Source organism: Elaeis guineensis, chromosome 4 (genome assembly GCF_000442705.2).
Source record: "Elaeis guineensis isolate ETL-2024a chromosome 4, EG11, whole genome shotgun sequence".
NCBI classification, from domain to species: Eukaryota; Viridiplantae; Streptophyta; class Magnoliopsida; order Arecales; family Arecaceae; genus Elaeis; species Elaeis guineensis.
This window is the reverse complement of record NC_025996.2, coordinates 29554598-29566838: the sequence shown is the minus strand read 5'-3', so window position 1 is coordinate 29566838 and position 12241 is coordinate 29554598. Positions and strand designations below refer to the sequence as shown.

The window sequence follows — 12241 nt, the reverse complement described above, 5'->3', positions numbered from 1 at the left end:
CCTCACTGAAGCACAGGGCACCATTGCTTGTTCTGGACCTACCAGCCTATGGTTGGCCTCACATTCAGTCAATCCTCTCTCTCTCTCGTTTGGTCAAAACATATTTCCTCTTTTCCTTCTTTTAGTTGATGGGACACCTTGTTGCATTGTCCCCAAAGATATAGGATTTATTTAGTTACACAGATGGACTTTGAGCACCAAAACAGGGTGCCCTTTGGATGAAAGCTCCACCAGTGTGTTATCTTATGTGAAAGATGGCATGTGACCATCATTATACGGTCCTCTGCCACCCGGGAATCTTTCGACTTCATGACTTTGAGAGGACATTGACCGTGAAGTGTTTCAAAATGTGGCATCCATCTTCTAGTCTTCCAAAGTTTAGAGTTGCCTGCCAACATGTAATTGGATTTCTTTGGATTGACAAATCTTCAGGAAATGCAGGAGTGCATTCATGCCATTCTAGCATCGCATTTTGAGTGGTCAATCTTGTGCATGGTGCACCGATCAATAAATCGCAATCCTCAGCTGCAATAACAAATCAAGCAGGTCGAAGTTTAAAATCATAATTTTTGTAGCTTTTTATAATGATCTTGGATTTCGCGTTCCTTAACATATGTGCATAATAGGTTCTTAAATACCAGCTATCACTAATTAAACTATTGTTTCATTATAATGAACTACAATATAACATAACGATGATTATCTTCGCGGGAAAAAAAATAATAATAATGACTGTCATATATGTGGCTTTTTCAGTGTCCATCCGGCAAAAATATTGCTGTCAAGATTCAATCTTAAAGTGAATTGGATACATGAACAGCATTTTTATTGTATAATGCCATTATTTTATCGATGTTATCCCTTTCTTCATTACAATAGATAATAATAACCCATTAAAGTACCCATTGTTGCATTCAAAAAACCTAAATTTGAGGCTAAACTGGGCAAAATAACAATCATTATTTCCGTAATATCAGGAGATGATGGTGTTTGAGGGGCTATATTATGTGTATGATGATATCAGCATTGCTGAAACCTTGTGATGAACTCAATTTGACAAAGTGTGGACTCTGCCTGAAGATCAAATAAACGGACAGTGGGATTTAATGATTAGAACTGATAAGATGGTCAGTTGAGGGAGATGAGAGTGTTTCATCCAACTCAATTATTGAAAGTTTCCATGGTTACGGGTACAGAGTTTAGATGTACACAAGGCACACCATGAGCAGCCTCATATGATCAAGTACTTGAATAATTGGGAATGGCTGCATCTAACATTTAATATATGCTACACCTTGCAAATGTTGAAGCATTGAGATCAAAATAGGAGAGGACAATTAAACACCAATAATAGAGTTGAGAGAGAGAGGCAGAGAAAGCTGAATTGAATGGCAAGGATGTAAACAAAAAAGAGCTGATGGAGACTGATGGATCAGAATCCTATATAGATGCATGAAGAATTAGAGGTGGACTTCTATTTTATTTTTTTCAGAAAAAAGAACCCCGCGGTCGATCACCCATTTTATAATTGCAAGTTGGATAACAGGGAAAACATTGACATGGTGTTTTCCTCAAGGATTGCCATGTGATTTCGATACTAAAGTTTTATGGTTCTATCATTGTCATGATCAATTATTGCTTCATAAGTATCTTACATAATTATGTAATAACAGCATATGACTTTGTATGAATTTTATGAGAATATAATCTAAGTTTGTATTTAATAATTTGTTGGAGAAATTAAAATTGATTTTAGAAAATTAAATATCAGAAACAGTATTAAATTCTATGACTTGGGGCAATATTCACATTCTTTCTGTTAACCATCCATCATTGTGTTTCTCTCAAAAATACTTAAAAAATCCATTACCACGAATTTTTAAATATTGTTTCTGGAGAAAAAGATTGGGACTGTAGTATGGTGTTCTCTTTTTTATTACCTCAATGTTTTGGGTTCATTTCCCACTTACTTTCTTTTGGAAAAAAAGGAAAAGAAAAACATAAAGATTCATTTGTAGTGCACACATGCTACCTAGAAACATGTTTTACTAGCCGTTATGAAACTAAATAAAAACAATAATAGCAAACCAAGGGTGCAAGTCTTTAATCCCTTGACACTGATCCAATCCGACCTCAATGGGTTTCAACAATCTTGACCTGATCGAATTTTGTCGGAGTTGGGTTCAAGTCTCATAGATTAGCCCTGCAAAACCGTATTTACTTCAAACTAATACGGTCCAATCAGGTCAGTTGAGATCCATATCCACGTCTAACCCAATTGAAGCTTGAATCTTGGCTCGTAGAATCTCCTCTTGCCCAATCAATGTGAACATGAATATCATAAGTAAGCCAGGTAGATTGAACATCAGATATATAATCTAACCATGTATTAACCCATGTTTTTAAACGATTCTTTTTTGTTTTTCTTTGAAAAAAAAATCATAATCATGAATCTTGTCGCTGCTTGTTTCGGCTAAGTCGGAAGGTAGATGTCTGGTTCTTACGCAGGGAGTGCTGGAATGACCTACAAAAGAAGTCCGTGAGGTTTTGTTTCTGCGAGGACTCTCCAATGCTCAAGTCAGATTCAGAGAACAAAGAGAGCAGCAACGAGTTTTCTGAAAGGGATTACTTATCTTGATCCTCGAGACTTTGATTATTTATATAGAATATCGTTAGACAGTTGGTTGAACAGCTGTGAGATATGCGATCTTAAGATTGCAGGACCATTAAACATGTCATTGCGGACGAGATGTTTTAACCCTTAATCGTTTTCCTGAAATCAGGGGAGATGGTTACTTCTGAGCCTATCTACTCGAGGTGGACAGCTGTTGCGCACGTTAGGAAATAAATTGGTTGGGATAACGGAAACAGCTCACATACCAGACAAATCGCACGGCAAGCAGTAAGTTAGTAGCTCGGCTTTGCATACCTCAGCTCTGTTCTTAGATCGGCAGCCACTACAATAGCTCGGCGGACTGAGGTATTCCACGATAACATGCTGATCCGAGATACTCATGGTATCACCATAACAAATCTTGTATAATACTTTTGAGGAAATAGGTTGGGAATGTTATATAATGTTCTCCTTTTCATTAGCTCTGGATTTCATCTCCCTCTTTCTCCAAAAACAAAAACAACAAAAGGAAAGATGATGCTTTGCAGTTCATTACATTAATTCATCTATATCGCAAACACACTGCCTAGAAACTTTTTTTACTAGCCGTTGCAACATTAAAACAAAATGACACTATGGATGCCAGTAATTTATCCAGTGACCGTGATCCAGTTCCGACCTCAATTGTTTTTTAACAATTTTGACCTGATTGGATTTTCTCAAAGTTTGGTTCAACATGCACATATCAACCCTGCATTTTTGTATTTAACTCAGAGTAACATGATCCAATCAGATCTTTTCAGATCCATATCTATATCCTTGTCATCTGTAAATCAGTAGAAGAAACATCATATATAATATAACCATCCAACTTGCACCCTTATGCCCTCTAAATCCAGCAAGGTGACAAGCAGGTAGTCTGATATCTTAATCTTTTTTTTTTTCCCTAATGAGAAAGCTTATGACGCACCATGTCACGGGGTGTCCTGGTCATTACTTGTTGAAAAAGATTCATGATTAGATGTTACAATGGTAAAAGGCACAAGCTTGGATGGTGAACCAAGATATCACCAATCTACTATGTCCAATGGGGCGGTGGCTGCAAAAGTTTCCGCCTCATGCTTTGGTCTCCTTCACTGATAACTTGGAAGCTATATATAAACTCTCCTCATTTTTTCACTTTAAACTTTGGACAGAGGTTACGTCCAATGGCAGAGGCACGTGACGCTCATTAAGCAACCTTCTGTCTCTTTAACCTCGGATGCTTATCCTAGCGAGTAAAATTTCCCTCGTGCCATCCACTTGTGCCTGGCCTTGGATTGCTCCTAAGCCAACAGTTAAGAAGCCCCTCCTCTGTCTATATCTTTATATATTTACTCCTCCCTCCTTTTATACTTTTTAAGTGGATGGTGTGGTTTGTTTATGGCCTTGGTCACGTGAGACTCATTAAACGACATTTCTTTCTTTAACTTTGGCTGAGATCACATTATGTATCACAACCCCATTATATAATTCTCTCATTTAAAATAAAAAGTTGGGAAGGACTACAAGGCTAGCTTCTTCTCGTCGCCTCAGCATTATATTAGGTGAGGGTGGTGGGGGGAGGGACAGGGAAAACGTGGATAGATTCGAGTGGGGGAGTGTCCCGAGGCTTTAGACCCTGAAAAAAAAAGGGCTTAGAGCAGCGCCGTTTAGCTTTACTCCCTCACTGTTCTGTAGGCTAAGGAGGGTGGCTGTCTGTGAACTCTTTTAGGTCCACCAAGCCTTAAATGGGTACTGCAAGGGCTATTCTTTTTGGACTTAATTAGATAAGAGTCACGAGCCATGGTGGAAGAATGGCAATACCATTAGATTATTATAATATTAATGTGACTCTAATGCTTGGGGAAGGGAAGAGAAGGGAGGGTAAAGTGGAGTAAGTGTTGGAATCCACCGCCACATGTAGTTTTTGCCTCGGGATGTGGGTGAATGGAGTTTAAACTCTTGAACAGGAGGGGGAGTGGGTGGTGGTGGAGGCGTGGTGCAGATAACTTTGAAGCACGAACATTATGGCTACGGTTTGATCTCTGTTTTACTGAATAAATCAATGTTTAAAGGTCAGTAGCAGGTGCAAGCATGTGATGGACATATGAAGGCATGCATAAAATAAGTAGATGCAAGTGTTATAGAGGGTAATTGTGTGTTTGGAATAAAAGGTAGATACCTCACTATGTGAAAAGACAAAACTCTAGAGCTCAGTCTTGGTTAGATAGAGGGGTGGTAATGCTAAAGAATCAGTGCAGACATATTTTGTTGGTGTTTAGATGAAAAGCCTAGATTGCCGTGAGCTAGACTTATATTATTTTTTTTTTTTTGAGTGTAGAGATGTTCACAAGGTAATGACAGTTGAGATGTTAGATGAGAGTGTAAAAAATATATACATATTCATACCAGGATATCATTTTACTTTTTTTTAATTTTTCTTTTCTAAATTGAATGTTAAATTAATTTATTTTTAGCTCCTTGAGAACGGAAATACTTTTAAAAATCTGACTTGACATGGCTTTTGAATTTGAAAATAATAGATATATTATGTAAAAAAGAAATTGTCAAAAGAGCATAAACCTTCGATTGCATGAACTTAAATTATATAATTAAGAAGATAGCCAGGCTTCTTGCCTACCCACCGATTGGTTTTTCAGTTCAACAATAAGCCCCTCACGTCTCAGAAACAATTATAAGCTGGTGTCAACTTGAGAATAAACAGTCAACCTTCCAAACTTTGATGTTTCACACATTGATGCTCTGGCCAAACAAATAGAGAAGGCATATCAAACAAGTTAAGATAAATCAACGCTTCACAGAAATAAATAGCTTGATATATATCATGCAATACAAAACTTATTTCCTCCCATGAACACGAACTTAAATGTTCACTTTGATCGGCCCCCATCTAGGCAGCAATTAGTGGGCGGAATACACGATACACATAGACATCAATTACTGATATCTTGAATTGGAACCCTGCTTAGCATTTTCAACACTCTACTCACAAACCCTAGGTGGACCAGCATAACATCCTGACCATGGCTTTCCGAGATTGCGTTGCATGGGAACGGTAAGAGACCGGAATTCTAGTGTCGTCACTGTTCCAATCTATGTGATCCAGCCCCCAATCTGCTCATGGTGTTCGACTTGTAAACTATATGGGATCCGAACACCATCACAAAAGCTATAACCGGCCAAGATGACCAATTTGGTGACATCAGTTGCACCAGTTTCATACTTAGCGGGGCCTTTGAGACATATTGCGACTAAGTGTGACAAATACGATCCGACCCATCAATTCAATACATATTTGATCCATCTTAAATGTATTATAATCGTAAATCGATCGATCTGTTTAACTCATTTATTAAATAGATCAGATTTGAGTTTAAATTTCTAAACCTATCCAATCTGTTTCACTTGTTTATAATTTTTATTTAGAATATTTGGACAGCTCATTTCAATTTGCTGTAGTAAATTTGAGCCCATTTCAATTTTGATCCATTTCTGACCGTCGCCTACGAAATTTCATCAATGGAACTTGCCTCCTTTCGCTTCGTCCTTTTCTTCTTCTCCTTCCCCAAAACTAAAAGGCCCTAATTTCTCATGGTGACACCGCCTCACCCCTGTTGCCTCCCTCTTCCATGCCGAACTGAGGCTCATGATTTCCTCCACCCATAGCGTCACCCTTGTTGTCCGTGTTCCTCCATGCCATGGTCCACCGTCACCCCTAGTCCTCCCCCATCTCACTCTCCATTCTGTGATCCTCTCGCCATGCTTTACTTCTCTTAATCTAAGTGAGAGATGGCGGAGGTTGGAAGGAATGTGCAATTGACGATGACGATGGTGTAGAAGTGGCCGTAGCCCCAGCCAAGGAGCATATTGTAAGCCTTGATGGGACCGAAGCAGCGGGGGAGTTGTTGGAGACCCACTCGCATTTGAACCAGGGGGTGCTAAAGACGTGGGTGGGTTTGAAGGCGAGGCCGACGACGATGAAGATGATGGGGCCGCCATGGTAGGCGCCCATCTAGACGAACAACGCAGCAGTGCTACTGTAAGCTTGGAAAACTCTCTCCTTTGAGTTGGAAGGAGGAATGAAAATAGGAGATTTTAATTTGGAGGCTTCAGCGTGCCCTATTTCTTGACCAGCAGCTCTCTAATAGGCTCCACTCGCGATGACAACCTCTTTGAGCCTTTCGGTGAGAGTGCGGCGATGGTTTCCAATCCAATGGAGCGGGAGGCGAGAGTGCGATGAAGACGACTAATCGGATGAAACTGAAGGTGGTCGAGAGTGCAGCAACAGCAAAGACTGGAGAGATGGTCAGACAGAGATGCTGCGGAGATGGAGGTTGGAGAGATCTTAAATTTTTTTAATTTTTTTTAAATAAATTATTAAATAGATTAAATTTTATTTTTTAATAAATTATAAATAGATTGTAAACATGTCGGATAAGATAACATGCTTAGTAAATAGATGGAATTCGAATTTTAAAATTTAATTTATTTAAATAAATAAATTAAATTGAGATTCATAATTTTTTTGTATTCAATGCGCATTCAATCAATTTTCGTTATATATGATCCGATCTACCTGCCACTTATCTGATTTGATCAGAGAAGGGCGCACCTCACTCGCCTACTGCAACCACCATCAATTCCGCAAACAGTTTAAACGCGCCCTGCGTTCATAAATGACCATTCCCCCAAGACAAGAACAGGATCTTTCTCTGCATCAATTAAATAAGCATTGGATCCAGACCAGCCCCAAGCCCCAGGCCATCTAAGCCTTGAGGAGAGGCGGAAAAAGTCAGAAGATGAAAATTGCAAACTATCAACAAGATAATAGAAGAAACAGTAAGCAGTGATAGACTGATCAAATGACGTGATATCATATGAAGCTTCAGAAGTCACAAGGCCATATTCTTCAGCCCAAAATGAGGACACTATCTCTGGGCCAAGATGCTCCGTGTCCCAGGAATGGAGTAGGAATCCGTTTCTAACACCCACCACACCCACGGGAATCCGTATAAATTTTTTTAGTAAAAATAGCAGTTCAAATAGTGAGCGTTTCGCCGCCCCACCACCGCATGCAAACACCCACACATGGTGTCGCCTCTTCCCTGCTGCTCCCCTTGGGCGTGACGCGATCCAACATCTTTCTATTCTCCCCCCCTCTCTACCATCCCATCAGCCTGTCAAATATATTAAACATGAGTAAGAAATCCACACCACTGCCACAAGATGGAACACTATCCCCATAAGCCCCTTTGGAATAACATGCTTGTATACACTAAAAGGATAAAGAAAATAATAATAAAAAGGATGAGATGATCGTGCCTGCTAGTTTTGAGGTTTAAGACACAAGCAAGGCAGCGAAAGGGAGAGAGAGAGAGGGAGAGACCCAACGCAAAAATAAGAAGCGAGAGCTCCCATGAGCTAGTTGGGATTTGAAGCCGAGGAGTCGATGATGCCGAGATCGAGGCAACACCACGCTTCATCATCTCCATGCCTCCTCCTCCTCCGCCAACTCTTCCGCTTCTTCTTCGTCTTCTTCTTTTTCCGACTACCATCTTTCTCTTCTTCTGCTACAATCTCATCTACCAATCCTGAAGTCATCGCTCTATACAGCTGGATCAACTCGACCGTTTCTCCTCCTAGAGTTCTCTCGGACTGGAACCCATCAGACTCCAGCCCATGCAACTGGACCCACATCGCCTGCGACCCCGCCGGCGCCGTCACCTCCATCACCATCCAGTCCGTGTCGCTCGCCCTCCCCCTCCCCGCCGGCCTCTGCACCGCCCTCCCCTCCCTCTCCGCCCTCGTCGTCTCCGACGCCAACCTCACCGGCTCCATCCCCACCGACGTCTCCTCCTGCTCCCTCCTCACCCTCCTCGACCTCTCCTCCAACTCCCTCTCCGGCCCCATCCCCCCCTCCCTCTCCCGCCTCCCTGCTTTGCACTCCCTTATCCTTAACTCCAACCAGCTCTCCGGCCCTGTCCCCGCGGCGCTTGGCGGCGCCGCCTCCCTCCGACACATCCTCCTCTATGACAACCGCCTCTCCGGGCCCCTCCCGGACTCCCTCGGTAACCTCTCCCGCCTCGAGTCCCTCCGCGCCGGCGGCAACCACGACCTCTCCGGCCCCATCCCGGCCTCCCTCTCTCGCTGCGCCAACCTCTCAGTCCTCGGCCTCGCCGATACCAAGATCTCCGGCCCATTCCCGCCTCCCTCGGCCAGCTCTCCAACCTCCAGACTCTCTCCATCTACACTGCCATGCTTTCCGGCTCCATCCCCCCGGAGCTCGGCAACTGCTCCTCCCTCGTCAACCTCTTCCTCTACGAGAACTCCCTCTCCGGCCCTCTGCCGTCCTCCCTCAGCCGGCTTCCTCGACTCGAACGCCTTCTCTTATGGCAGAACTCGCTCTCCGGACCCATCCCTGACTCCTTCGGCAATCTCTCGTCGTTGCTGTCCATCGACCTCTCCATCAACTCCATCTCCGGCGCCATCCCGGCATCCCTCGGCAGGCTTTCCGGTCTCCAGGACCTCATGCTCAGCGACAACAACGTCTCTGGCTCGATACCGCCGTCGCTCGCCAACCTCTCCTCCCTCTCCCAGCTCCAGCTCGACACCAACCAGATCTCCGGCCTCATCCCGCCGGAGCTCGGCGCTCTCTCCTCCCTCACCGTTCTCTTGGCATGGCAGAACCAGCTCGAGGGCGCCATTCCTCCCTCCATCGCTTCTCTTTCCAATCTCCAAGCGCTTGACCTCTCTCACAACCACCTCACCGGGCCCATTCCTCCCGGCCTCTTCCTCCTCCCCAACCTCACCAAGTTGCTTCTTTTATCCAATGATATCTCGGGCTCCATTCCGCTGGAGATCGGCCGCTGCGGCTCTCTTGTTCGTCTCCGCCTCGGCAGCAACCGCATTGGGGGCCAAATACCTTCGGAAATCGGCGGTCTCAAAAGTATCAACTTTCTCGACCTCGCCGGCAACAGGATAACCGGCTCCGTCCCCGCTGAAATCGGCAACTGCTCCCGTCTCCAGATGATCGATATCAGCAACAACACTCTCGTCGGCGCCCTCCCTGCCTCGCTTACTTCCATCGCCGCACTGCAGGTGCTCGACGCGTCGCTCAACCAGTTCTCCGGCCCGATCCCGGATAGCTTCGGCAAGCTCGTGGCGATGAACAAGCTCGTGCTCAGCGGGAATTCGCTGTCCGGGCCGATACCCAAGTCGCTCGGCCAGTGTTCGAGCCTGGAATTGCTGGACCTCAGCAGTAACCAGCTCTCCGGCAGCATCCCCAACGAGCTCTTCCAGATTGAGAGCCTTGACATTGCATTGAATCTTAGCAGGAATGTGCTCACCGGACCGATCCCGGATAACATTTCAGCACTCAACAAGCTATCAATGCTCGATCTTTCCTCCAACATGCTCGACGGCAGCCTGGCCCCGCTTGCCGGATTAGAGAATCTGGTCTCTCTCAATGTCTCTAATAACAACTTCACCGGCTACCTCCCTGACACCAAGCTCTTCCGCCAGCTATCAGCCTCCGAACTCGCCGGCAACCAAGGGCTCTGCACTCACGGCGGGGATGTGTGCTTCGTGAGCGTGGACGACGATGGCCAGCAAGTGATGACAGCACAAGAGGGGAGCAGGAGGTTGCGCAGGCTGAAGCTGGCGATCGCGCTGCTGATCACCGCGACGGTGGCAATGGTTCTCGGTATGATCGGAGTTATAAGAGCTAGGAGGATGGGAGGAGGGAAGGGCGGGGAGGACAACGACTCGGAGATGGGCGGAGAGCTGTCGTGGCCATGGCAGTTCACACCATTCCAGAAGCTGAGCTTCTCGGTCGAGCAGGTGGTGCGGAGCCTCGTCGACGCCAACGTGATCGGAAAAGGTTGCTCCGGGATCGTCTATCGTGTCAGCATGGACAATGGGGACGTGATTGCCGTCAAGAAGCTCTGGCCCAGCACTGGAGCAGCAGCTCCGGCGAGCAAAGTCGATGGCAATAGTAACAGAGTCCGGGACTCATTCTCAGCTGAGGTGCAGACGCTCGGCTCGGTCCGGCACAAGAACATTGTGCGCTTTCTTGGTTGCTGCTGGAACAGGAGCACGCGGTTGCTCATGTATGACTACATGGCCAATGGAAGCCTTGGAGGGCTGCTTCATGAGCGCAATGGCTTCTCACTTGAATGGGACTTGAGGTATAAGATCATCCTCGGGGCAGCGCAGGGCCTCGCTTACCTTCACCATGACTGTGTTCCACCAATAGTCCACAGGGACATCAAGGCTAACAACATCCTCATCGGGCTCGACTTCGATCCTTACATCGCCGACTTTGGCCTCGCCAAGCTTGTTGAGGATGGGGACTTTGGCCGGTCCTCCAACACCGTCGCTGGCTCCTATGGCTACATTGCCCCTGGTTGGTTTTCCTGCTTCTCTCCCATCCTAATATGAAATTCTACTGTTTCATTGGCTAGTGAAAGGATAATTGACTCAAGTTGTTGCAGAGTATGGATATATGTTGAAGATCACCGAGAAAAGCGATGTGTACAGCTACGGCGTGGTGGTGCTGGAGGTGCTGACAGGGAAGCAGCCGATCGATCCGACGATCCCCGATGGGTTGCATGTGGTGGACTGGGTGAGGCGGAGGAAGGGGAGCAGGGAGGTGCTCGACCTGGGCCTAAGGGGGCGGCCAGATTCAGAGGTGGAGGAGATGCTGCAGGTTCTCGCCGTGGCTCTGCTGTGTGTGAACCCCACCCCCGATGAGCGGCCGACAATGAAGGATGTGGCTGCCATGCTCAAGGAGATCCGACATGAAAGGGAGGAGTATTGCAAGGAGGTGGACGTTCTTCTCAAGGGCTCATCACCATCCCCGACTGTGGCAAATGCAACAACCTCAACATCGACTACACTGTTGTGCCAACAGAGTAGCATCAATAGCAACAACAGTAACAACACCAGCCTGTCTGCTTCTACTGTCTACTCTTCCTCCAAGGCAAAATCACCCTTTAGTTACAATTCTAGTCATCCTTCCTGAGAATTGATAGTCTCTCTTATGTTTTCTTTTATTTTGGCCTTTATTCGGTTCTACCTCTGCTCAGCATTGCCTTGGAAAGGTGGTGGTGGGACTGTAAAGAAGAAGATACATTATTTGTTCTGGTTGTTGGTATAGTCAGAGGGCGGCAACAAATCAAAAAAGAAGGGTCAATGCTGTTCAGAATTTATTCAATACATGAAGTACTGATATGGATTATGTTCCCATGACCATTAACCCTTAGTGGTAAATTACTGTAGTTTGTTTGCTTGATTCTTCTAAACGTCTCTGACATCAAATTAACAATTGGTTCAAAGGAGAAGATCTGTAAAGAGATCATCAAGTTTTCCATAAGCGTAAGGTTCTCTTCTGCACTGTGTACAGCACTGAGAGCTTTCAACACTCCATTGCTTTCTTCAAACGACCACAGCGGACATCATGAAGTCATCCCACCTCTCACCACCAAATCATGGTGTCAAGGTGTCACACCTGATAAGCGTCTTCTCGAAATTTTCCATAGATTGTAACAGATTCTTTTCTCTGTTAATTGAAACTATATATATCAG

The 12241-nt window shown here is 45.1% G+C and overlaps 1 protein-coding gene across 1 annotated transcript; it reads left to right on the top strand.

Moving 5' to 3' along the window:
• The first annotated feature begins 8134 nt into the window (after positions 1-8134).
• On the top strand, positions 8135-11975 carry LOC105043159 (LRR receptor-like serine/threonine-protein kinase RGI2). The gene is made up of 2 exons (XM_010920596.4): positions 8135-11060; positions 11149-11975. Exons 1-2 carry the CDS (start codon positions 8912-8914, stop codon positions 11676-11678), a joined length of 2679 nt encoding a protein of 892 aa, XP_010918898.2. The 5' UTR covers positions 8135-8911; the 3' UTR covers positions 11679-11975.
• Positions 11976-12241: the final 266 nt, after the last annotated feature.

What these genes read in the sequence shown, in the direction of transcription:
- LOC105043159 (XM_010920596.4), top strand. Translation starts at nt 8,912, where the DNA reads ATGCTTTCCGGCTCCATCCCCCCGGAGCTCGGCAACTGCTCCTCCCTC. An exon ending in CTATGGCTACATTGCCCCTG is followed by an intron (nt 11,061 to 11,148) that starts GTTGGTTTTCCT and finishes AAGTTGTTGCAG; the next exon opens with AGTATGGATATATGTTGAAG.